The sequence below is a fragment of the Mobula birostris genome, chromosome 8 (assembly GCF_030028105.1).
Source record: "Mobula birostris isolate sMobBir1 chromosome 8, sMobBir1.hap1, whole genome shotgun sequence".
Lineage (NCBI taxonomy): Eukaryota > Metazoa > Chordata > Chondrichthyes > Myliobatiformes > Myliobatidae > Mobula > Mobula birostris.
Window position 1 is genome coordinate 5,976,872 of NC_092377.1, and position 26,667 is coordinate 6,003,538.

At 43.6% G+C, this 26,667-nt stretch overlaps 1 protein-coding gene across 1 annotated transcript; it reads right to left on the bottom strand.

Annotated features, from left to right (window-relative positions):
• Positions 1-1,083: 1,083 nt before the first annotated feature.
• On the bottom strand, positions 1,084-26,482 carry LOC140202126 (uncharacterized). The gene is made up of 2 exons (XM_072266986.1): positions 26,444-26,482; positions 1,084-5,377 (listed from the first exon to the last, which is right to left on the bottom strand). Exon 2 carries the CDS (start codon positions 5,357-5,359, stop codon positions 3,275-3,277), a length of 2,085 nt encoding a protein of 694 aa, XP_072123087.1. The 5' UTR covers positions 5,360-5,377; positions 26,444-26,482; the 3' UTR covers positions 1,084-3,274.
• Positions 26,483-26,667: the final 185 nt, after the last annotated feature.

Sequence of the window (26,667 nt, forward strand, 5' to 3'; positions counted from 1 at the left end):
GTAAATGGTAGGGCATTGAAGAATGCAGCAGAACAGGGGGATCTAGGAATAATGGTGCATTCTTCCCTGAAGTTGGAATCTCATGTGGATATGGTGGTGAAGAAAGCTTTTGTAGCTGGCCTTTATAAATCAGAGCATTGAGTATAGGAGTTGGGATGTAATGTTGAAATTGTACAAGGCATTAGTAAGGCCAAATTTGGAGTATTGTGTACAGTTCTGGTCACCGAATTATAGGAAAGATGTCAATAAAATTGAGAGAGTACAGAGGAGATTTACTAGAATGTTGCCTGGGTTTCATCTCCTAAGTTACAGAGAAAGGTTGAACAAGTTGGGTCTTTATTCTTTAGAGCGTAGGAGGTTGAGGGGGGACTTGATAGAGGTGTTTAAAATTACGAGGGGGATAGATAGAGTTGATGTGGATGGGCTTTTTCCATTGAGAGTGGGGGAGATTGAAACAAGAGGACATGAGTTGAGAGTTAAAGGGCAAAAGATTAGGGGTAACATGAGGGGGAACTTTTTACTTAGAGAGTGGTAGCTGTGTGGAATGAGCTTCCAGCAGAAGTGGTTGAGGCAGGTTCGATGTTGTCATTTAAAGTTAAATTGGGTAGGTATATGGACAGGAAAGGAATGGAGGGTCAGGGACTGAGTGCAGGTCGGTGGGACTGGGTGAGATTAAGACTTTGGCACAGACTAGAATGTCCGAGATGGCCTGTTTCCGTGCTGTAATTGTTATATGCTTATATGGTTATATATATTTGAAAAAGAATTACACAAGTTCTTTGAAGTTTGACAGGGAAAGTTGACAGGGAATCCTCCAGATGTTATGAACTAAGATCTCCTGAAGACAATTGACAAGGTTCCACAGGTGACCGGTGTGTAAGTTAAAAATCTGTGCTGTTGGTGGATTAACTGGACTGGGGATGTGTTGACAGGATCTTCAGTCGGATTAAATAATCTCGCTTCAAGTGTATAAATACTTCTAAGACACATTAGTCATGTTATAAGAATAATCTGTAAGCATGCTCAGAGAAAATTGAAGAATTCAGTCAAACACTTCATCAAGTTTCAAGCAAAGACAGTTTATTGAAAGGCAGATGCAATCTATTGATATATCGTATGCTGGATCATTTTAAGCAAAATACAGTAAAGCTTCATCTAAAACAAGGGGTGGCCCTGGGGTGACATGGTCTCAATTAAAGCAATCCTCCAAGATCACCTCCATTGCTGTAATCTACTTAAATCAGAACCACAGGGTCTTTACTGAATCGTCCAATTGACAAGGGCACAGGATGAGAAAAGTTGGCCCACTCAGTTTATGTTGGGTATCTGCAAAGAAATTATTCTCAGTCCTTATTTTCTCTCATGGACCTGATGTATTCCCCTTTGAAGGCCACAATTGAATTTGATTCTGAAACTTGTGATGTTGCAGAAGATTGTCTGAATCTATAGCATGATATTGAGTAGCTGGACAGTTTGGCAGAGCAATGGGAAATGGAAGTTAGACTTGACAATGTGTGAAGTGATGCATTTTGGAAGACAAAATAAGTGTAAAGAATACACAGTTAATGGTAGGGCTCTGGAGAGTGTAGATGATGAGAAGATTTGTATGCTATATGTCCATAGATCTTTGAAAGAGGCAGCACAGGTAGACAGGTTGCTGAAGAAGGCATAAGTGATACTTGCTTTCATCAGGGGTGGTATAGATTACAAGGGCAGCAACATGACATTACAAGTTTGTAAAACATTGTTTAGGCTACACCCGAAATATTGTGTTCACTGTAGGAAGGATGTGCTTGTTCTGGAGATGCTGTAGAGGAGTACAGATAGTGACTTTTCCTTTCTGTGCATTGGTTTTTAAGGAGAGGGGGTAGGTTTAAAGGAGACCTGAGCATTGTGGTTGTACAAAATGAGCACTTAGAGGAAGTGGACAAGCAAATATTGTTACAATGTTGAAAAGGCATTTGAACAGGTACCTGGATTGGAAAGGACTGGAGGGATATGGCCAAATGCAGGAAATAGGATTGTAGATGGGCATCGTCATCACCTTGTACGAGCTGGGGAGAGGAGCACATTTCTGTACTGCAGACTTTAAAATGATCAATAAGCGTCAACAAATAAGATTTTGCAAGGTCATGTCCCAAGCTAAAGCCAAGAAGTTAATTCAGTAAAGAAGTAGCCTTTGCAAATACTGTTTGCTTCTAAACGCTGTTTGAAATGCAGAAGGGAATTGAACCTGAACCTGAGGAACAAAGAGGGAGGTGACTCTTTCAGTTCAAGAGGTGTTCAGAAAGAATCATAGTTATTTTATATCTTGAGCCATGTGTGAATATTTAACCAACTGACTGATATGGTCTCTGGATAGACTGGATGCCTACTTGGTGCCTCCATTTCCATTTGCGGTCTATTTATCTCTTCACCACATGTAAAGAGTTGACATCTTGCAGACCTCTGTGGTACATTCCAGGAACTTGTCTCAGACTCTATTGGATGTCTGTATTTGAAAGACTGAATAGTATAATTATGAATGTGAGGCTCAGCACAGCTCTAATGCCATATTCAAGTTTACTGACAGCTCCACTGTTGTAGGTGGTGACGAGTCATCTCACAGGAGGGAGATTGAAAATCTGGTTGAGTGGGCCACAATAACAACCTCTTACTCAATGTCAGCAAGATGAAGGAGCTGATTATTGACCAGGAGGAAGAAACCAGTGGTCCATGAGCCAGTCCTCACCAGAGAATAAGAAGTGGAGAGGTAAACACAAAATAATCTGCAGATGCAAAGGTGGTGCCATAGTAGTCTGGCGGACGGGCCTCTACCTCACTGAGGCCAAACGGCAGCTCTCTGACGCAACCTCTTACTTACCCCTGGAACAGGACCCCACCAAAAAACATCAAACCACTATCTCCCATACCAGACTGGCCTACAAGTTGGTGCTATCTTTCATTCATTCTATTGTGGTTATTATTCTATTGTGGAATGCTTGGAGACATATATATACTTAGATAATAAATTTACTTTGAACTTTTTGAAACCTAAGAACTGTTTAACATCCCCATGGTAAGGTGGAATCGGGATCTAGAGTCTGTTTGGATGGGGGAACAAGTGTCCTCGCTTGTTATGAATTATTGGAGGATGCTGTTATCCGTGGAACCTCCTGCCTCCTTCAGCAGGGGTGAGGAATCCCTTCTTACTAAAAGCAAAGCAAGACACAATCAATAAGATGCGATGATGTTTGGGAAGCGTTGAAAAGATGGCGTGTATAGCGTGATGTCATTAGACAAAATCATTCATATTTTCCTCTGTCATTTCCATCATTGCTGCTCGAACGCCTCCTTGCACGGCATCTTCAATTTCTTTCATTTCTTCTGGTGCAGCAGGGGGTAGCAAGACATTCACATTGTATCGGATTCTGTCAATTCTCGCCTGTACACGCTTTTCATACTTTGCTTTGTTCTCCTTTACAAGATCTTCAATGGCTTTTCCTGCTTCCTCACAGTCCGATCCAAACTTCATCCGCTCCTCCTCAAATTTATTTCCATCTCGATTTGGGTCGAGGCCCATTAACTTCCCCAAGCTGTTGACCCGGTCCATCAGATGATGGGTGGAGACCTGCACGTATGATTCAGCGATCATGTGCACAAGGCTTGCAATATTAGTGGCTTGAGAGACCTCTGTGTACAACATGTCCTGGATCAGCTGGTTTTGTGAATAGCCAGAGGAAGCCGCTTCACTGTACTGTATGAATTTATGAAGTGATGGGTTCAGGGAGCATTCGATCAGGTTTGACATCATGGTGAAGAAGAGAACCATCTTACCCCATTGTTCTTTCACACGGCCCAGTGCATCCAATCCCTTCAGAAGCATCTCCACAGTTTTATCAAAATCTATTTCCTGAATTTTACAGCTCTTCAGAGTTACCAGGATCCCTTGCAGTTCTTCATTATTCTTCTTTATATTCTCAAAGCTTCTCTCATACATCTCCTGTGCAGCTCGTAGCTGTGCTGAAGACTGTTCCACTTTGATTCTGGCATTGAGACTGGCTGTCTGTAAACCACTGGGACCCCCTCCTGAGGCAGCTCGAGACATGTGTGGTGGAGTGGCTGTTACACCCATGGTCCCTGCCTTTGCCTTGCAGTGTGAGGTGAATTCGATTGTCTCCTTTATCAGATTTTTTATTTTGTCAGCTAGACTGGCCATTGCCACTTCATCAGATGGTCCAGGCTTCTGTAAGGTTTGCAACTCCTCACATATTCCAATTCCTGATTTACAGATCTTCAGGGCTGTATCCTTCTCAGGGCAATCCCCTCCATTTCCTGCCTCTTTCTGCAATTTCTCCAAGTTCTGTTTACACAAGCTTAATACTTTTGTTCCATCCTCACTGTTCAGTTTCTTCAAGTCAATTTTCTTATCCTGGGTCCGGAAGGGAAAAAGCAGTTGTACAGAAACCTGAAGGGTCTCTCCTTTATAAATGATATTATTCTCAATGACTTTAACATTGGTGCTGGATTTGGGACTGCCTGCAGCTGTTACAATATTGCTAATTCCAGAGAACAGTGACTTGACAAATCCTAGACTGACTAATGAACTGATACCATTGACAAATGTTTCTGTCATTGACATTCCCACAGCAGTCCAGCCAACTGGTATGGAATCCATGCTGGATTTGTAATCTTCCTTTGCATCATTCAATTGTTTTTTCATTCTTTCGTGGTACTCATTAAGAATTTTTTTTGACTCTCTTGCTGCTTTCTCCTTCATTTCAGTCAGTTCCTTTTCGACTTTTATTTTATGTAATTGTTGCTCATACACTCCTTTCGAGCTTGTACAGGCCTCCAATAGTTCATTGATGAGATGGATGACCCCAGTAAACTTCTCCTCCACAGCTTTGCACAGTGTCAAGCATTTACCTGCAGTGGATTTGATGCTGTTCAGAGGAATCGGTAGGAAAGCTTCAGTGACCTTTGGATCTTTCTGCATGAGGAACTTCACGACATCCCTCATGTCAATGGGGATGTTCACAGCGAGAAGCCGGATTTGATCCATGTTCTTGTGGGCTTCCTGAAAAGCCCGCCAGCCCTCGTTGCTCACTTGCACTAAAGAGGCACGGAATGATTTGGGATACTTCATGTACTTGAACCCTTCCTTGGGCACAATCTTGTCAATTGCAAAGTCCTCTCCTGCAGAAATGAATATAATCTCCCCTAATATGGCAATAGAGAGTGGGCCAGGCATCAGGAACTCTTCCCAGTTACTGTATGGCTGCAACATCAAAGCATTGTCCTCCCTGACATCTGATGCTTTGGTAACACTCCTCAAGGCCTTGCTTATAGTAGCAACCGTTTTAGATTCCTCAGCCATGGTGACCCTCCTCTTCTCCTGCAAGGGAAATAGTTGTAGTAAACACAGGACGTTACGGGGGTCAGTTATGTGGCATCTCTCCCTCCCTCCTCCAAATGACAGAGCGACTCACAGACAGGAGTAATCTACATCCTCCTGATATCCACTGGAAGGGTGTTGGGATGTCCTGGTGACTGGGGACCCCACCAAATTACCCACCAGCTCATTTTGTGGGTTGGACTGTTTGCAGAGGCAAAGGAGAGAGGTGAAATTCAACAGCTCACAGCTCGTTGCCACCTTTGGTTTCTTACATTGTATTCATTCCTGGCAATTTGATGGTTTGCTGACATACAGGGGATAATTTTGGAATATTTGATGTTGGGGAGGGGAGAGCCATTCAGCTCATTGGGTTTCTTGATGCAGCAAGTGACACCTACATATTAACTTCATAGAAAAAGTGAGATACAACATTGGAACAGGCCATTCAGCAGGCCAATAACATCACAAACATTAACTAATCATTTACATTAACCTTATACTTAGCCTATTTATTTTCTGCTTATATTCTATCAACAAGTTGGGCTCAAAGGGGCCGTTTCCATCTGTGTTACTCTAACTGCCTTCAGATTTTACCCTGCAGGTTTCATACGAACAATTTACAGTGTCCGATATTGACCCAACCAACTTGCTGAGCTGCCGTGCCATTCTTCTCAACATCCACATTCTGTAACACTGAATCTCTGCCTGGCTATTTGCAGACTTCACCCTTCACTGAGGATTTGGCACCAATAAGACTGTTGAGGCTGGTCTCAGATGCTTGTGGCCAATGGGTTGTGGAGTTGGCATCCAAAGTTGCTGGGTTGATTAAGAAGGCAAATAGTGTGTTGGCCATTGGTCATGAAATTGAGTTGACAAGCCATGAGTTGGTGCTGCAGCTCTAAAAAACCCTGATTAGACCACACTTCAGTTCTGGTCACCTTATTGTCGGAAAGATGTGGAAGCTTCAGAGAGAGTGCACAGGTTATTTACCAGGATGCTGCCTGGGCTGGGAGGGAAGTCTTTCGTGGATTGGTTGAGTGAGCTATGGCTTTACTCTATGAAGAGAAAGAGGAAGAGAGGTGACTTGATCGAGATGTACAAGTTGATAAGAAACTAGATCAAGTGGATAGCAAGAAAATTTTCCCCAGTGTGGAAATGGGTTATGGTTTAAGATGGCACTACTTACCATCGGCAAAGAAAGCAAAGAATTAATCTGAGTACTTTATAACACTTTTTCTGGTAAAATATATGGTAAACAATCACTGTAAACAATGGTGAAGGTGAGGCAGAGTCGAGTGCCAAGGTGAGTGAAGGCAAGGCAGAGATGAGGCTCGAAGTGAACGATACCATGACTGAGTCCTGGGTCAGATAAGTAGGTGCTGGTGCAAGGTGGTCGAATCAAGGCAAGGGAGATTCAAAGCATGTTGGAGGTGAGGCAACGTTGGGGTGAATGGAGGCGAGGCAGATTTGAGGCCTGTACACCTGAACCTAGAGCAAGGTAAGTCCTGAGGTTGGAATGATCTAAATGACTGGCTGATTGGGAAAGATCGGGTACAGTCTGAAAAGTGGTGGCAGTCCAGAGCATATGGATGCGATGGGGCCTAGGTCCTAGAGTGAGGAATACTTATCTATGACTCTGCAACTCTGGATACCAAGACTGGAGTCAGTGTTGGGATGGCAGATTGGGTACTGGGTCCCAGGTTTGTCGAATAGGGAGGCTGTGGCAGGAGCTCACAGCGGGAGTGTTGTGGAGCTTGATGGAGGATTGTGAGTGGAGAGGATGGGATTGCAGAGACAGGGGAACCTATCAGCTTCTCATCTCTTTCTGAAGTTAATTTCTTAATTTTTTTTCCTTGGAATTTAATCAGTTTGAACATAGAACATAGAATAGTACAGAACAATATGGCCCTTTGGCCTACAATATTATGCCAACCTTTCCATCAGTCTAACTCTTCCCTCCTAGGAAAGGAGGGTGGGTGGGAAGTTGAGGTAGGTGGGTGTGTGGGTGTTGACTTTGGGTAGGAGGGGAGGGTGAGAGAAGAGTGTGGCTTAGAGAGGAGGATGGGTGACATGGGAGGAGTGTTGGGGAGGGGTAACAAGAGGGCAGCAGTGGGTGAGACTACAATGAGGAGCAGGATAGGCCATTCAGCCCTTCTTGCTTGCTGCATGGTTCAGCAAGATCATGAGTGACCAGCCCACATCCCTGCACTGACTCCAATATCCCTCAGTTCTTCCAACACCTTGCAAGTTATCAGCTTCTGTCTTTGATAGATAGGTAGATACTTTATTGATCCCAAAGGAAATTACTGTGTCACGGTAGCATTACAAGTGCACAGATACAAATATTAGAAGAGGAGCAAGAAGGAATAAAAAATAAGTTACCTCAAACATTCTAACAGCAGGGGTCATCACTTCCCTGGCTTTAGGTTGACTCATTATAGAGCCCAATGGCCGAGGGTAAGAATGGCCTCATATCATGCTCTTTGGAGCAGTGCAGTTGTCTTAGTCTGAAACTAACAGTGCTCCTCTATTGAGCCAAGGTGGCATGCAGAGAGTGAGAAACATCGTCCAGAATTGCCAGGATTTTCCGTAGTGTCCTTTATTCCACCACAGCCTCCGGTGTGTCCGGTTTGACTCCTATAACAGAGCCAGCTTTTCTAATCAGTTTATTGAGCCTGTTGGCATCTGCTGTGATAATATGATTGCTCCAGCACTCCACCTCATTGAAGATTGTACTGATGACACCAATCCAGTAGAACATGTGAAGAATAGGCCTGTATACGCCAAAGGACCTCAGTCTCCTCAAGAAGTAGAGGTGACTCTGGCCCTTCTTGCACACAACCTCTGTGTTGGTGCTCCACTCAAGTCTGTCATCCGGGTGCACCCCCAGGTACTTGTAGGTCTTCACCACCTTCATGTCCTCACTACCAATTGTAACAGGGAGCTGTGCAGGCTTAGCCTTCCTAAAGTCCTTCACCACCTCCTTTGTCTTACTGATGTTGAACTGCAGATGATTCAGCGTGCACTATTTGATAAAGTCCTTCACCAGGGCCCTGTATTCGTCCTTCCATCCTCCCTTTATACACCCAACTATTGCTGAGTCATCAGAGAATTTCTGCAGATGACATGACTCAGCGTCGTATCTAAAGTCTGAGGTATACAGGGTAAACAGGAAGGGAGTCAAAACAGCCCCCTGTGGGTTCCCAGTGCTGCTTATAGCCATGTCTGACACACAGCTCTGAAACCACACAAGCTGAGTCTCTTAAATGTCCCTAATGTTTTAGCCTCTACCATCACCCCGGCAGTGTATTTCATGCAGAAACCACTGTGTGGAAAAGAATCTGCCTCTGACATCCCCCAATACTTCCCTCCATTCACTTAAAAATTATGCCCTCCTGTAACAGCCACGGCCACCCAGGGAAAAAATGTCTGGCTAACCACTCTATTAATGCCCCTTATTATCTTGTACATCTCCATTATGTAACCTCTTATCTTCCTTTGTTCCAAAGAGAAAAGCTATGCTATCATAGCAGTTAGCGTGATACTATTACAGCTCTGGGCATCAGAGTTCAGAGTTCCATACGACCATAAAACAAAGGAGCAGAAGTAGGCCGTTCGGCCCATCGAGTCTGCTCCGCCATTTTATCATGAGCTGATCCATTCTCCCATTTAGTCCCACTCCCCCGCCTTCTCACCATAACCTTTGATGCCCTGGCTACTCAGGTACCTATCAATCTCTGCCTTAAATACACCCAATGACTTGGCCTCCACTGCTGCCCGTGGCAACAAAGTCCATAGATTCACCACTCTCTGACTAAAAAAATTTCTTCGCATTTCTGTTCTGAATGGGCGCCCTTCAATCCTTAAGTCATGCCCTCTCGTACTAGACTCCCCCATCATGGGAAACAACTTTGCCACATCCACTCTGTCCATTCCTTTCAACATTCGAAATGTTTCTATGAGGTCTCCCCTCATTCTTCTAAACTCCAAGGAATACAGTCCAAGAGCGGACAAACGTTCCTCATATGTTAACCCTCTCATTCCCGGAATCATTCCAGTGAATCTTCTCTGTACCCTCTCCAACGTCACCACATCCTTTCTTAAATAAGGAGACCAAAACTACCCACAGTACTCCAACTGAGGACTCACCAGCGCCTTATAGAGCCTCAACATCACATCCCTGCTCCTATACTCTATTCCTCTAGAAAAGAATGCCAACATTGCATTCTCCTTCTTCACTACTGACTCAACCTGGAGGTTAACTTTAAGGGTATCCTGTACGAGGACTCCCAAGTCCCGTTGCATCTCAGAACTTTGAATTCTTTCCCCATTTAAATAATAGTCTGCTTGTTTATTTTTTCTCCAAAGTGCATAACCATACACTTTCCAACATTGTACTTCATTTCCCACTTCTCTGCCCATTCTTCCAATCTATCCAAGTCTCTCTGCAGACTCTCTGTTTCCTCAGCACTACCGGCCCCTCCACCTATCTTCGTATCATCAGCAAACTCAGCCACAAAGCCATCAATTCCATAATCCAAATCGTTGATGTACAATGTAAAAAGAAGCGGCCCCAACACTGATCCCTGTGGAACACCACTGGTATCCGGCAGCCAACCAGAATAGGATCCCTTTATTCCCACTCTCTGTTTCCTGCCAATCAGCCAACGCTCTGTCCACGTATGTAACTTTCCTGTAATTCCATGGGCTCTTATCTTGTTAAGTAGCCTCATGTGTGGCACCTTGTCAAAGGACATCTGAGAATCTAAATATACAGCATCCATTGCATCTCCTTTGTCTAGCCTACTGGTAATTTCCTCAAAAAATTGTAATAGGTTTGTCAGGTAGGATTTTCCTTTAAGGAATCCATGCTGAGTTCTGCCTATCTTGTTATATGCCTCCAGGTACTCTGTAACCGCATCCTTGACAATCGACTCCAACAACTTCCCAACCACCGATGTCAAGCTAACAGGTCTATAATTTCCTTTTTGCTTCCTTGCCCTCTTCTTAAATAGCGGAGTGACATTTGCAATCTTCCAGTCTTCCGGAACCATGCCAGAACCTATCGACTTTTGAAAGATCATCGTTAATGCCTCCACAATCTCCACAGCTACTTCCTTCAGAACACAAGGGTGCATTCCATCTGGTCCAGGAGATTTATCTACCTTTAGACTATTCAGCTTCCTGAGTACTTTCTCTGTCGTAATTGTGACTGCGCACACTTCTCTTCCCTGCCACCCTTGAGTGCCTGGTATACTGCTGATGTATTCCTCAGTGAAGACTGATGCAAAATACTCGTTCAGTTCCTCTGCCATCTCCTTATCTCTCATTACAATTTCTCCAGCATCATTTTCTATCGGTCCTATATCTACTCTCAGCTGTCTTTTACTCTTTATATACTTGAAAAAGCTTTTAGTATCCTCTTTGATATTATTTGTTAGCTTCCTTTCATAGTTAATCTTTTCTCTCTTAATGACCTTCTTGGTTTTCTTTTGTAAGGTTTTAAAAACTTCCCAATCCTCTGTCTTCCCACTAATTTTTGCTTCCTTGTAAGCCCTCTCCTTTGCTTTAACTTTGGCTTTGACTTCTGTTGTCAACCACGGTTGCATCCTTTTTCCACTCGAAAATTTCTTCTTTTTTGGAATATACCTGTCTTCCACATTCCTCATTTCTCGCATAAACTCCAGCCACTGCTGCTCTGCTGCCTTTCCCGCCAGTGTCCCTTTCCAGTCAACTTTGGCCAGTTCCTCTCTCATGCCGCTGTAATTTCCTTTACTCCACTGAAGTAAAGGACACATCAGATTTCGTCTTCTCTTTTTCTAATTTCACAGTGAACTCAATCATGTTATGATCACTGCCTCCTAAGGGTTCCTTCACCTCAATCTCTCCAATCACCTCTGGTTCATTACACAATACCCAATCCAGTACTGCCGATTCCCTAGTGAGCCCAACAACAAGCTGTTCGAAAAGCCATCTCGCAGACATTCTACAAATTCTCTCTCTTGAGATCCAGTGCCGACCTGATTTTCCCAATCCACTCGCATGTTAAAATCCACCGCAATTATTATAACACTGCCCTTCTGACAAGCCTTTTCTATTTCCAGTTGTAATTTGTAGTCCACATCCCTGCAGCTGTTTGAAGGCCTATAAATAACTGCCATCAGGGTCCTTTTACCCCTGCAATTTCTTAACTCAACCCATAAAGATTCTGCACCTGATCCTATATCACCTCTTTCTAATGATGTAATATCATTTCTTACCAATAAAGCCACGCCTCCCCCTCTGCCTACCTTCCTATCCTTCCGATACACTGTGTATCCTTGGACGTTCAGCTCCCAGAGACATGCATCCTTTAGCCAGGTCTCAGTGATGGCCACAATATCATACCTGCCAATCTGTAGCTGTACGACAAGATCATCCACCTTATTCCTTATGCTGCGTGCATTTAAGTACAACACCTTAATCCAGTATTTGGTACTTTTCGCTTTGATTTCACTGCAACTTTATTGCACTGCAACTCATCCCAATGGCTACAAATTTGCCCCATCACCTGCCTGTCTTTCCTGACATCTTTACTGCTCACTATCTTAGATTTATTTCTGTTTTCCCCTTCCTCCGCTCTGTCATTCCGGTTCCCATCCCCCTGTCAAATTAGTTTAAACCCTCCCTAACAGCTCTATTAAACTTTCCCGCCAGGGTATTGGTCCCCTTTGGGTTCAGGTGTTCAATACTGGTGTCCTCTGTGAGCAAGTTTATATGTTCCTTCTCATAGGTGCATGGGTTTTCTTCCGATGCTCTGCTTTCCTCCCACAGTCCAAAAACGTACCAGTTAGTAAGTTAATTGGTCTCTGTAAATTGTCCTGGGATTTGGCGAGGGTTAAATCAGTGAGTTGCTGGGAGTTGTGTGAATGGAAGGGCTGGAAGGGCCTCTTCTGCACCATATCTCTAAGTAAATTCAAACCCTAGCTCCCTCAACCTCAAAGTTCAAAGTATGTATACTATATGCAACCATGAAATTCGTCTCCTTACAGGCAGCCACAAAACAAAGAAACCCAACAGAACCCATTACAAAAAGACCATCAGACATCCAATGTGCAGAAAAAAAAATAAATCATGCTAACAACAAAAGCAAATAACATTCAGAACTGAAGTTCATGAAAGTGAACCTACAGCCATGACACCAGTAACAGTAATGAGGAGATTATAGATCGTAGCTACAGGGAGGTAGTTACGCCAAAGGAGCAGAGGACAGGAAATTGGGTCACTGTCAGGCGAGGGAAGAGGAAAGGGCAGGCAGAGCAGGGTTCCCCTGTGGCCATTCCCCTCAATAACAAGTATATCGCATTGGATACTGTTGGGGGGGATGACTTACCTGGGACAGGCTGCAGTAGCTGGATCTCTGGCACTGAGTCTGGCTCTGCAGTGCAGAAGGGAGGATGGAAGAAGAGGAGAGTGGTAGTGATAGGGAATTCGATAGCTAGAGGTGCAGATAGGAGGTTCTGTGGTCGTGACAGAGAATCCAGGATGGTTTGTTGCCTCCCAGGTGCCAGGGTCAAGGATGTCTCTGATCGATTGCATGACATTCTGAAGTGGGAGGGTGACCAGCCAGATGTCGTGGTGCACATTGGTACCAATGACATAGCAAGGAAGAGTGAGGAGGTCCTGGAGAGTGAGTATAGAGAGCTTGGTAGGAAGTTGAAAAGCAGGACCTCAAGGGTGGTAATCTCAGGATTGCTACCTGTGCTAGGTGCCAGTGAGGGTAGGAATAGGATGCTCTGGAGGAGGAACAAGTGGCTGAGGAACTGGTGTAGGGGGCAGGGTTTCCGATTTCAGGATCATTGGGACCTCTTCTGGGGCAGGTGGGACCTGTACAAGAGAGACGGGTTACACTTGAACTACAGGGGGACCAATATCCTTTCAGGGAGGTTTGTTAGTGCTATTGGGGAGGCTTTAAACTAGATTTGCAGGGGGATGGGAACCAGAGTGCCAGAGCTGACAATGTGGCTGGGGTGAAAATAAATGATCTTGAAAGTTTAAGCAAATCCGCTGATAGAAAGGTTGTGAGTGGTGGTAAAAATCTTCTGAGGTGTATATATTTCAATGCTAGGAGTATTGAGGGGAAGGCGGATGAGTTGAGGGCGTGGATTGACACGTGGAATTATGATGTCATAGCAATTAGTGAAACTTGGCTACAGGAGGGGCAGGACTGGCAGCTTAATATTCCAGGGTTCCGATGTTTCAGATGTGATCGAGGCAGAGGAATGAAAGGTGAGGGAGTAGCATTGCTTGTTAGAGAAAATATTACAGCAGTGCTCAGGCAGGACAGATTAGAGGGCTTGTCTACTGAGTCCTTATGGGAGGAGCTGAGAAACAGGAAAGGTATGGCCACATTAGTGGGATTGTATTACAGACCAGCCAATAGTCAATGAGACTTGGAAGAGCAAATCTGCAGAGAGATAGCAGGCAACTGCAGGAAACATAAAGTTGTGTTGGTAGGGGATTTTAATTTTCCAGACATTGATTGGGACTCCCATACTGTTAGGGGTCTAGATGGATTAGAGTTAGTAAAATGTGTTCAGGAAAGTTTTCTAAATCAATATATAGAGGGACCAACTAGAGGGGATGCAATATTGGATCTCCTGTTAGGAAACGAATTAGGGCAAGTGACGGAAGTCTGTGTAGGGGAGTACTTTGGTTCCAGTGATCATAACACCATTAGTTTCAATTTGATCATGGACAAGGATAGATCTGGTCCTAGGGTTGAGGTTCTGATCTGGAAGAAGGCCAAATTTGAAGAAATGAGAAAGGATCTAAAAAGCGTAGAATGGGACAGGTTGTTCTCTGGCAAAGATGTGATTGGTAGGTGGGAAGCCTTCAAAGGGGAAATTTTGAGAGTGCAGAGTTTGTATCTTCCTGTCAGGATTAAAGGCAAATTGAATAGGAATAAGGAACCTTGGTTCTCGAGGGATATTGCAACTCTGATAAAGAAGAAGAGGGAGTTGTATGAAATGTATAGGAAATAGGGAGTAAATCAGGTGCTTGAGGAGTATAAGAAGTGCAAGAAAATACTTAAGAAAGAAATCAGGAGGGCTAAAAGAGACACGAGGTTGCCTTGGCAGTCAAAGTGAAGGATAATCCAAAGAGCTTTTACAAGTATATTAAGAGCAAAAGGATTGTAAGGGATAAAATTGGTCCTCTTGAAGATCAGAGTGGTTGGCTATGTGCGGAACCAAAGGAAGTGGGGGAGATCTTAAATAGGTTTTTTGCATCTGTATTTACTAAGGAAACTGGCATGAAGTCTATGGAATTGAGGGAATCAAGTAGTGAGATCATGGAAACTGTACAGATTGAAAAGGAGGAGGTGCTTGCTGTCTTGAGGAAAATTAAAGTGGATAAATCCCTGGGACCTGACAGAGTGTTCCCTGGACCTTGAAGGAGACCAGTGTTGAAATTGCAGGGGCCCTGGCAGAAATATTTAAAATGTCGCTGTCTATGGGTGAAGTGCCGGAGGATTGAAGAGTGGCTCATGTTGTTCCGTTGTTTAAAAAAGGATCAAAAAGTAATCCGGGAAATTATAGGCCGGTGAGTTTAACGTCAGTAGTAGGTAAGTTATTGGAGGGAGTACGAAGAGACAGAATCTACAAGCATTTGGATAGACAGGGACTTATTAGGGACAGTCAACATGGCTTTGTGCGTGGTAGGTCATGTTTGACCAATCTATTGGAGTTTTTCGAGGAGGTTACCAGGAAAGTGGATGAAGGGAAGGCAGTGGATATTGTCTACATGGACTTCAGTAAGGCCTTTGACAAGGTCCCGCATGGGTGGTTAGTTAGGAAAATTCAGTCGCTAGGTATACATGGAGAGGTGGTAAATTGGATTAGACATTGGCTCGATGGAAGAAGCCAGAGAGTGGTGGTAGAGAATTGCTTCTCTGAGTGGAGGCCTGTGACTAGTGGTGTGCCACAAGGATCAGTGCTGGGTCCATTGTTATTTGTCATCTATATCAATGATCTGGATGATAATGTGGTAAATAGGATCAGCAAGTTTGCTGATGATACAAAGATTGGAGGTGTAGTAGACAGTGAGGAAGGTTTTCAGAGCCTGCAGAGGGACTTGGACCAGCTGGAAAACTGGGCTGAAAAATGGCAGATGGAGTTTAATACTGACAAGTGTGAGGTATTGCACGTTGGAAGGACAAACCAACGTAGAACATACAGGGTTAATGGTAAGGCACTGAGGAGTGCAGTGGAACAGAGGGATCTGGGAATACGGATACAAAATTCTCTAAAAGTGTCGTCACAGGTAGATAGGGTCGTAAAGAGAGCTTTTGGTACATTGGCCTTTATTAATCAAAGTATTGAGTATAAGAGCTGGAATGTTATGATGAGGTTGTATAAGGCATTGGTGAGGCCGAATCTGGAGTATTGTGTTCAGTTTTGGTCACCAAATTACAGGAAGGATATAAATAAGGTTGAAAGAGTGCAGAGAAGGTTTACAAGGATGTTGCCGGGACTTGAGAAACTGAGTTACAGAGAAAGGTTGAATAGGTTAGGACTTTATTCCCTGGAGTGTAGAAGAATGAGGGGAGATTTGATAGAGGTATATAAAATTATGATGGGTATAGATAGAGTGAATGCAAGCAGGCTTTTCCCACTGAGGCAAGGGGAGAAATAAACCAGAGGACATGGGTTAAGGGTGAGGGGGGAAAAGTTTAAAGGGAACATTAGTGGGGGCTTCTTCACACAGAGAGTGGTGGGAGTATGGAATGAGCTGCCAGATGAGGTGGTAAATGCGGGTTCTTTTTCAACATTTAAGAATAAATTGAACAGATACATGGATGGGAAGTGTATGGAGGGATATGGTCCGTGTGCAGGTCAGTGGGACTAGGCAGAAAATGGTTCGGCACAGCCAAGAAGGGCCAAAGGGCCTGTTTCTGTGCTGTAGATTCTATGGTTTCTATGGTTTCTAACAGCTAATCCAGAAGCCCATTAGTTGCAGACCACAACCACAGTTCAGTGTGGACAAGTAAACCCCACGAGCAGTGAGCTCAACACAAGCCCGTCCCTCACCCTCGTCCCAACATTCTGACCTTTCAATCTAGCCTGGCACATAAATTGGTCAAACATTGGCTTGCTCCTCATTCTCGGGTCCACACCCTGCCATCTCGACTATACCTCACCTTGGTTCTGCTGCTTTGAATTTTCTCCAAGTCCTCTCCAGCGACGGTCAAATATTGGTTCATTCCTCACTCTCGGACCCAGACCCCGCTACCTTGACTTGGCCCGTACATGGCACATCGCAAACATCCTACACCTTCGAGATTTAAGTTCATACTGTAAAAATGCCAGGTAATAAAGCCTTGATCAGCTAAGTAAGTGGTTCAGGGAATGGCAAATGTTGTTCAATCCACAGAAGGTGGGATTGGATTTTGAGAAGTCAGATCAGGCTCGGACTTTCACTGTGAATAGATGGGCTCTGGGTTGTGTTACAAAACAGACAGCTCTAGCAGCGTACTGTGACAGGGTCCTGAATTACCCCTATGAACTGTGCTTTTGAAAAGAGAGAGAGAGAGTTATTTAACACCGACATCTTGTTTTTAAGAGAGAGAGAGAGATGAAGACAGCTTTGGATGATGTTATGGGTTTTCTGCAGCATGTTTACATTTTTACAAGGACACGGGTTTCAGCTTCTGTATTCTTACAGAGAGAGAGGGGAGGAGCTGGTTGATGGACAGCTAGTATTCGGCATGGTGAGATAAATAGGAGGTCAGATGATAAATGGACAGACACATGGTTTTGGACACTGAATGAGCTTTGTTGTGCCCACAGAAGAGGTGGGTTTTGGAGGATCGATCAGGCGGATCGATCAATGGCTCTCGCAGTGTGAAAAGGGCGTGACCGGTGGGGAGTTATTTGTGTGTCCAACCATCGCCTGGGTTGATAATTCCACCACAGAAGAACGGTCCCCTTTGTTGTGGTCACAGTCGATGACTTCTAAAGTATTTTGGAGGACAACGGGAAGATCGACGGCGTCAGCTCAAATCTCACCCCCTCTCTCTCTCCATCACTACTCAGCTCAATACCATGACTGAACTGAACTTTACTCATCATCGTAAGACTATCTATTTACCCCTCGACTTGAGGAAGCTTGGTTTTCATATATTTCCACACTTACTGATACACTTCTATATATAATCATTGCTAACCTGTTTGATTTATCTGCATTTATATTACTGTATTGCATAGTTACTAATAAATACCATTAGTTAATAGCAATACCAGACTCTAAAGTGTTTTCCATTTCTGCTGGTTCTTTAACTCGTCACTGGGTATGTGACAATGCACACTGCACACATCTTCCTCAAAGTGAAATTAACATCAGACAGGGTAGTGAAGAAAATGCTTGGCAGTTTGGCCTTCATCAGTCAGAGCTCTAATTATAGGAGCTGGAAGCGGGAGCAAGGTTAGGTTATTTGGCCCATCAAGTCTGCTCCGCCTTTCCATCATTGTTAAATTATTATCCCTCTCAACCCCTTCCTCCTACCTTCTCCTTGTAACTTTTGATGCCCTGACTAATCAAGAGCCTATTAACAACAGGAATTCTGCAGATGCTGGAAATTCAAGCAACACACATCAAAGTTGCTGGTGAACGCAGCAGGCCAGGCAGCATCTCTAGGAAGAGGTGCAGTCGACGTTTCAGGCCGAGACCCTTCGTCAGGACTAACTGAAGGAAGAGTGAGTAAGGGATTTGAAAGTTGGAGGGGGAGGGGGAGATCCAAAATGATAGGAGAAGACAGGAGGGGGAGTGATGGAGCCAAGAGCTGGACAGGTGATTGGCAAAAGGGATACGAGAGGATCATGGGACAGGAGGTCCGGGAAGAAAGACAAGGAGGCGAGGGGGGGACCCAGAGGATGGGCAAGAGGTATATTCAGAGGGACAGAGGGAGAAAAAGGAGAGTGAGAGAAAGAATGTGTGCATAAAAATAAGTAACAGATGGGGTATGAGGGGGAGGTGGGGCCTTAGCGGAAGAGCCTATTAACCTCTGCTTTAAAGAGGTTAAAGAGAGAGAAGGGAGACTGCCTTTTGATCACTGGGTGGGACTGCTCTGCGGCTACAGAGTAAAAGGCCTGTCACTGTTCCCAGATAATATTTCCCATGTTTTCGGCATTTTCGATATGGACTTGGACTGTAGTCGTTTTTCTCAGTCTTATAGTTTCTTTATATTCTGTGTTCTTTGCCCGATCTTTCCTATTTTTTTTCTGTGCGGGGGGAGGATTATGTGGGTTAATATGCCTGTTCCATCTTCATTCTTTTTTGTGTGGGGGGGGAGGGGTTTGGGGGTGATGATCATGTTGCCATTCTTTTCTTTCTTGTCTTTGTGGCTATCTTGAAAAGAAGAATTTCAGATTTGTATACATTGATAAATAAACCTCTAAACCTTTCAACCTTTGAACCTTTAAATATACCCAACGACCTCCATGGCCATCATTCCTTCTCCCAAAGTGCATGACCATAATACTTCCCGACAAAATATTTCCGCTGCCTCTTCTGTGCCCATTCTCCTTATATGTCTGACCTTCTGCAGACACCCTGTTTTCTCCACACTGCTGATCCTCCACCTATCTTTGTATCATCTGCAAACGCAGCCACCAAGTCTGGCATTAATTCTGTCATCCAAATCATAGACAAGTAATGTGAATGGAAATGGTCCCAAAACTGATCTATGTGGAACATCACTCGACACCCGCAGCCAATCCAAAAGGCTCCCTTTATTCCCATTCTTTGCCTCCTGACAATCAATCAATGCTCTATCCATGCTAGTAGCTTTCCTTTAATACCATGGAATCTTACCTTGCTTAGCAGTCTCATGTTCAGCTCCTTGTTTAAGGCCTTCGGAAAATCCAAGTGCACAAAATCCACTGACTTTCCTTTGTCTATCCTGCCTGTTATTTAGAGTCTTGGAGTCATAGAAAAGCACAGCACGAAATAGGCACTTCAACCCATCTAGTGCATACCAAAACCCATTTAAATTAATTACTTCCATCAGCCTGCAATGGGACCATATCCCTCCATACCCCTATCACCCATGTACATATTCATACTTCCCTTAAATGGTGAAATCAAGCTCACATGCACCACTTCTGCTGGCAGCTCGTTTCACCACCCTCTGAGTAGAGAAGTTTCCACTCATGTTCCCTTTGACTTTTCACCTTTCACCCTTAACCATGACCTCTAGTTGTAGTCCCACCCAACCTCAGTGGCAAATGCCAGCTTGCATTTACCCTATCTACACCCCTGATAATTTTGTATACCTCAATCAAATCTCCTCTCAATCTTCTACATTCCAAGCAATGAAATCCTAATCTACTCAAACTTTTCTTATAAATCAGGTCCTCCACAACCAGCAACCTACTTGTAAATTTTCTCTGTATTCTTTCAACCTTGCTTACATTTTTCCTTTAGATAGGTGGCCAAAACTGCACCAATACTCCAACTTCAACAAAACATCCCAACTCCAGTACTCAATACTCAATTTATGAAGGCCAATGTGCCAAAATCCCAGCACAATCCTTGCTGACTTTATTTGTTGGAAGCAACACACTGTATGATTTGATGTACATGTGACAAAAGAAGCTAATCTAATCTTTAATAACAGCCTAGAATACAGCTGGTCAGGCCTTAACAATCTATCTTCTTGTCAAGGTCAAAATAAATTTATTATCAAAATAGATATATATCACCATATTTTACCTTGATACTTATTTTCTTGCAGGCATTTACAGAAAAACAAAGAAATACGAAAAGATTTATAAATAAAACTGTAAATAACAAAGACTGACAAACAACCAATAATCCTGTTTATCACCCTCCTATCTGTCTTCACCTTTACCTTTGAATGCCCTCACCAGCTTTCATCTGCCTTTGTCTCCCTGCACCAAGCATCCACTTGCCAGTGTCCCACCTCCACCCATCCCTACCTGGATCAATTTGCCTGTCAGTCTGTCACCCCTTCTTAGAATACCAGTTCTTTCTGATCCCTGTCTCACCACTCTCCCTCTCCTCCTTACACTGATTGTCTCCCCTCTTCAATCTCAGTCCCAATGCAGAGTTTTGGCTTGAAAATTCAAAGGTCCTGTCCTCCACAGATTCATTGATTTTTTAGATTGTTTACCTTCCTGCATGTGCTTAAAGTTAAACAACAAATGCCTTTTCCTCTCCTACACAAAATGTATCACCTCACCTTGTCTGCCGTTTCACCACCCACTTTTCCATCTGATCTATGTCCCGCTGTATCATTTGATAGCCTCTTAAGTATCGTTGATTCCACAAATTTTTGTATTGTCTGCACACTTACCAATCAGACCATGTACGCTTTTAGCATAAACCTGCAGGGCTTTGAACTGAAACACTGACAGTTCTCTTTATGCAGATGCTGCTTGACATGCTGTGTTCTTCCAGCAGATGCAACCTCTACATTTTCATTGTCATCCAGGTCATTTATATGCACAATATCACAAAGAACAGAGGTCTCAGCACTAATCCTTGGGGCCATCACCAGTGCAGATCTCAGTCAGAGAAACCTGCCTCCTAAGTAACCCTCTCTCCTGTGTAGAATACAGAGCAGTACAGTAGAGGTCAGGCCTTCAGTCCGCCATGACTCCTACTTACTCTAATCCTTTCTGCCTCACATTCTGATACATTCGGGGCAATTAAGAACTCTTGGATAGGCGCACGTAGATGATAGAAAATGGAGGGTTAGAATGATCTTAGAGTAAGTTAAAAGGTTGGAGCAATTTCATGTGCCAAAGAGCCTGTACTAAGCTGTAATGTTCTTTGGATCCCTGTGGAACACCACTAACCATGTACCTCTATCCAGAGTCAGACCTATCCACCACTGTCCCGTTTTCTATCGGCAAACTGAAATTGGATCCATCCAGCTAGGTGGGAGTGAATCCCACGCATTCCATTTCTCTGAACGTAGCTACTGTGAGGGACTTTGCCAAAAGCCATGTTAAATCTTTGTATACACCACCCACTACTCTATCTTTATCAATCACCTTCATCTCTTTCTCAAAATCAGATTGGTCACCCTAACCTAACCCACACAAAGCTGTGTTCACTGTGTATAATTAGCCCTTGTTTCCTCAAAAGCTCATAAATCCTCTCTCTAAGAATTGTCTCCATTACTTTCCCTACCACTGACATGAGACTCACTGGTTTAAAATTTCCAGAATTATCTCTATTTCCCTTCTTGAACAACATTAGCTAACCACAAGTCATTCAACACACACCTGTGGCTAGCAAAGATACAAAGATCTTGGTGGAGGCCCAGCAATCTCATCTCTCTTTTCTCTTTCTCAGTAACCTGGTGTTTATCTCATCAGGCCCTGGGGACTTATCCACTTTAATGTTTTTCAAAAGGCTTAATGCTACTTCTTTCCTAATCATAAAATACCCCATCACTTTAAGATGCTCCATTCAGATCTCGCTCTCCTCCACATATTTCTACTTGGTAAGCACTGTCACAAATTGCTCATATTCACAGTCTCGAAGCACTGGTTCCCTCCTTTACCGTTGAGTGGTTCTATCTTCTCCCTAGTTATCCTCTTGCTCTTGACGCATCTGTAAAATCTGTTATCCTCTTGAACTCAGGACTTTTCATGACCCCCTTCTATTTCCCCAAGTGCCCTCTTGAGTTCCCTTCTGGCTCTGATAATCACAGTCACTGTGCAATTGCAGCTTCCCAAGCCTTAGAGAGCACAATCCTCAAATCAGGCCCTTCAACCCACACTGTTGTGCCAAATCAATTAATCAATTACATTAATTAAATTAGTAATCAAATGGCTAACTAAACTATTCTCTTCTGCCTACAGGATGTCCATATCCTTCCATTTTCCTCAGAACCATATGCCTATGTAAACATCACCTCAAAATCTTCGATATTTCTGGCTGTGCCTCCATCCCAGGCAGCACATTCTAGGCACCCACCACTCTCAGACTTGCCCCTCGCAACTCCTTTAAACATACCCCCTCTCACGTTAAATACGTGCTGTCTGGTATCAGACATTTCAACCCTGGGGTAAATATACTATCTGTCTGTTCTACCTATGCCTCTCATAATCTTATCAGCTCTCACTTCAGCACCTCCTGCTCCAGAGAAAAGAAGGCAAGTTTGTTCAACCTCTAGTTATAGCACATACCCTCTGATCCAGGCAACATTCCAGGTAAAACTCTTCTACACTGTCTCCAAAGCTTTCACACCCTTCTAATATGAGGCAACGAGAACTGAACACAATACTTCAAAATTGGCCTAAATGGATTTTTATAAAGCTATAACATGTAGTAGCTTCCAGGCTCTTGAACACTGTGCTTCTAATAATGAATAATAATAATAGTTCCACATTCCTTCTTTACTGTCATATCAACCTGTGCGGCTGCTCTCAGGGAGTCGTGTACCTGGACCCCAATATCCCTCTGTTCATCAACACTGTGTCCTCTCCCTTTGGATCTCCCAGAATGCAACACTTCACACTTGTCCACACTAAACTCCATCTTCCACTTCTTTGCCCAGATCTAACCATATAACCATATAAAAATTACAGCACGGAAACAGGCCGCGTCGGCCCTTCTAGTCCATGCTGAACTCCTACTCTCACCTAGTCCCACTGACCTGCATTTGGTCCATTACCCTCCATTCCCTTTCTGTCCATATATCTATCCAATTTAACTTTAAACAACAATATCGAACTTGCCTCAACCACTTCTGCTGGAATCTCGTTCCACACAGCCACAACTCTCTGAGTAAAGAAGTTCCCCCCCATGTTACCCCTAAACTTTTGCCCTTTAACTCTCAACTCATGTCCTCTTGTTTGAATTTCCCCCACTATCAATGGAAAAAGCCTATCCACGTCAACTCTGTCAATCCCCTTCATAATTTTAAACACCTCTATCAAGTCCCCCCTCAAACTTCTACATTCCAAAGAATAAAGACCCAACTTGTTCATCCTTTCTCTGTAACTGAAATCCAGGCAACATTTTAGTAAACCTCCTCTGTACTTTCCCAATTTTATTGACATCTTTCCTACAATTCGGTGACCAGAACTGTACACAATACTCCAAGTTTGGCCTCACCAATGCCTTATGCAATTTCAACATTACATCCCAACTCCTATACTCAATGCTCTGATTTATAAAGGCCAACATACCAAAAGCTTTCTTCACCACCCTATCCACATGAGATCCCACCTTAAGGGAACTATGCACCATTATTCCTAGATCCCTCTGTTCTACAGCATTCTTCAAAGTCCTACCATTTACCATGTATGTCCTATTTTGATTAGTCCTACCAAAATGTAGCACCTCACATTTTTCAGCATTAAACTCCATCTGCCATCTTTCAGCCCACTCTTCTAACTGGCCTAAATCTCTGTGCAAGCTTTGAAAACCTACTTCATTATCCACAACGCCACCTATCTTAGTATCATCTGCATACTTACTGATCCAATTTATCACACCATCATCCAGATCATTAATGTAGATGACAAACAACATTGGACCCGGTACAGATCCCTCAGGCACACCGCTAGTCAGCTGCCTCCAATCTGACAAACAGTTATCCACCACTACTCTCTAGCATCTCCCATCCAGCCACTGCTGAATCCATTTTACTCCTTCGATATTAATGCCTAACAATTGAACCTTCCTAACTAACCTTCCATGTAGAACCTTGTCAAAGGCCTTACTGAAGTCCATATAGACAACATCCACCGCATTACCCCCATCAACTTTCCTAGTAACCTCATCAAAAAATTCAATAAGATTTGTCAAACATGACCTTCCACGCACAAATCCATGTTGATTGTTCCTAATCAGACCCTGTCTATCCAGATAATTATATACACCATCTCTAAGAATACTTTCCATCAATTTACCCACCACTGACGTCAAACTCACAGGCTGATCTTTGCTAGGTTTACGCTTAGCACCCTTCTTAAACAATGGAACCACATGAGAAATACACCAATCCTCCGGCACCATCCCTGTTTCTAATAACATTTGAAATGACATTTACAACTAATCTATACCCTGCTGTATCCTTTGCCAATCTTATGCAATCTACAACAGAACAAAACTTTGTGTCATCTAGCAAGTTACTCACCCATCCTACCACATCTTCATCCAGATCATTTATGTGTATGACAGACACCAGCATCCCAGTACAGATCCTGAGATCTCAGACCTCTCATCAGAATAAGGCTCATCCAACACTACCCTCTGTCTTCTGTGGGCAAGCCAATTTTGAATTGAATCAGACAAGTCACCACGGTCGATAATGACCGATCACTGATTGAGGTGCAATGCTCACTGCAGCTTGTAGGGAGTTTGGATGTTCTCCCTGTAACAATGTGGGGTTTCCTCTGGTTGCTCCACATTCCTCCATCATTCCAAAGGAACGAGGGTTAATGACTGGTGCACATGTTATGTTGGCACCAGAAGCATGACAACACTTGCAGGTGCTCCATCACAATCTTTGCTGGGCAGATTTGGCAGAAACAATGCATTTTACACTATGTTTCAATGTACATGTGATACCCAAAGGAAATCTTTTTCTAATCGTTAATCTTATCCTTCATGAGAGACTGTGCCAAAGGTCTTAATAAAATCTCTGTGTATTATAGCCACTGTTGTAATCGTATCAGACATTTTCATCACTTCCTTAAAATAACTTAATTAAATTCGTGAGTCATGACCTTTCCCTCACAAGATTATGCTGATCAACTCTAATTTGCCTCTGCTTTTCCAAATGCATTGAAATCCTGATGCAAACTATCTTTTACAATAATTTCCCTACCACTAGTGTAAGGCTTACTAAACTAAAATATCATAGTTTGTCCCTGTTCTCCTTCTTAAACTAAGGAATAACACCTGCTAGTCTCCAACCCTTTGGGAACTTGCCTGTGGCTAAAGAGGACACAAAGATTTCTGTCAGCCCTCAGTCATCTTCTTTCTTGCCTCTCTCATATCGTATCCTGGGGATTGGTTGATTTCTTACTTCTTGATATTGATGTTCTCGACAATATCAACATATCCCTTGCTTATCTTGCTATCGTCACTGTTGAACCCCGTGATGAAAACAAATGCAAAGTCTGCATCAAGGACCTCTAAGGAATCTGGCTGCATGCATAACTCCCCAACTGCCCTGATGAAAGGTATCATTCATCTCCATAGTTAATGCCTGACCTGCTGAGTTCCTCCAGCATTTTGTGTGTGTTACTCTGGATTTCCAGCAACTGCGAAGTCTGTTGTATGAACTCTCCTCCATTGTGGTCTTGTGAATCTAAAGTACCCTCTTGTTACTAATATATGTACAAAATGCTTTAGCATTTTCCAGTTGCCAAGGTCATTTCATAGCCCCATTAGCTCACCTAATTCTGTGCTTCCTTTATATTCATGAAGGGTTTTGTCTCCTTTCGGCTTCATAACCCTTCTTACTTCACCAAAGAAGCCTTGTTTTACCTGCTGCCTTGAAACATTCCAAAACATTCCAGGAACGTGGGCTTTTTGGCTGTGTCAGCAGATAATTTCCTGTCCCTGAGAGCCCTTGCAAATGCATCTCAAGGGATCGTTGTCTCCTGTGGTGCATTAAAGCTCAGGGGACCCCTGTCTCTGGTAGTGTTTCCTGAGCGGCTGAGAACTCACCTCTTGCGCTGTGCTTGAACTTGAGCTGCTCTGTGCCACTGCAGGTTTAAACTCCGGGTTCTCTGCCCTCCACACCCCTCCTAAGCTGAGGGAAACTGTGATCACAGCAGGAGTGACCATTCAGCCCACCCGCCCTGTTTGCCTGATATTTTACACGAGTTCCATATATAAACTCCCTTGATTGCTTTAGTCAAATGATCACTGCCTTGAATGAGTGAAATTAAAAGCCACGTCACCTACTGAGGGAGGAAGTTGGTAAATTGATGTTTAATAACTATGACCCCACCATGCTCTCTCCTCTTTCACCTGGTCTGAAACCCCGGTTTGAGAGGTGTAATACCTTGCTCCACACTGCTCTTCACTTACCCAGTGTTGACACGGAGCTCTCTCTGGCTTGGTTAGGGGTGGATGTGTTGAATGTGGTTTGGGCTGGAGAGGCGACTGATTTTATAGGAAAACTGGCACTTTGTCAAAAAGGGGAAGTTTTCGAGGTGTCAGCACTGTGGTTTTGTGAACAGGAGATGTGTTTGAGGTGTAAGCATGGTGGTTTTGTGAACAGGAGATGTGTTTGAGGTGTCAGCACTGTGGTT

What these genes read in the sequence shown, in the direction of transcription:
- LOC140202126 (XM_072266986.1), bottom strand. Translation starts at nt 5,359, where the DNA reads ATGGCTGAGGAATCTAAAACGGTTGCTACTATAAGCAAGGCCTTGAGG.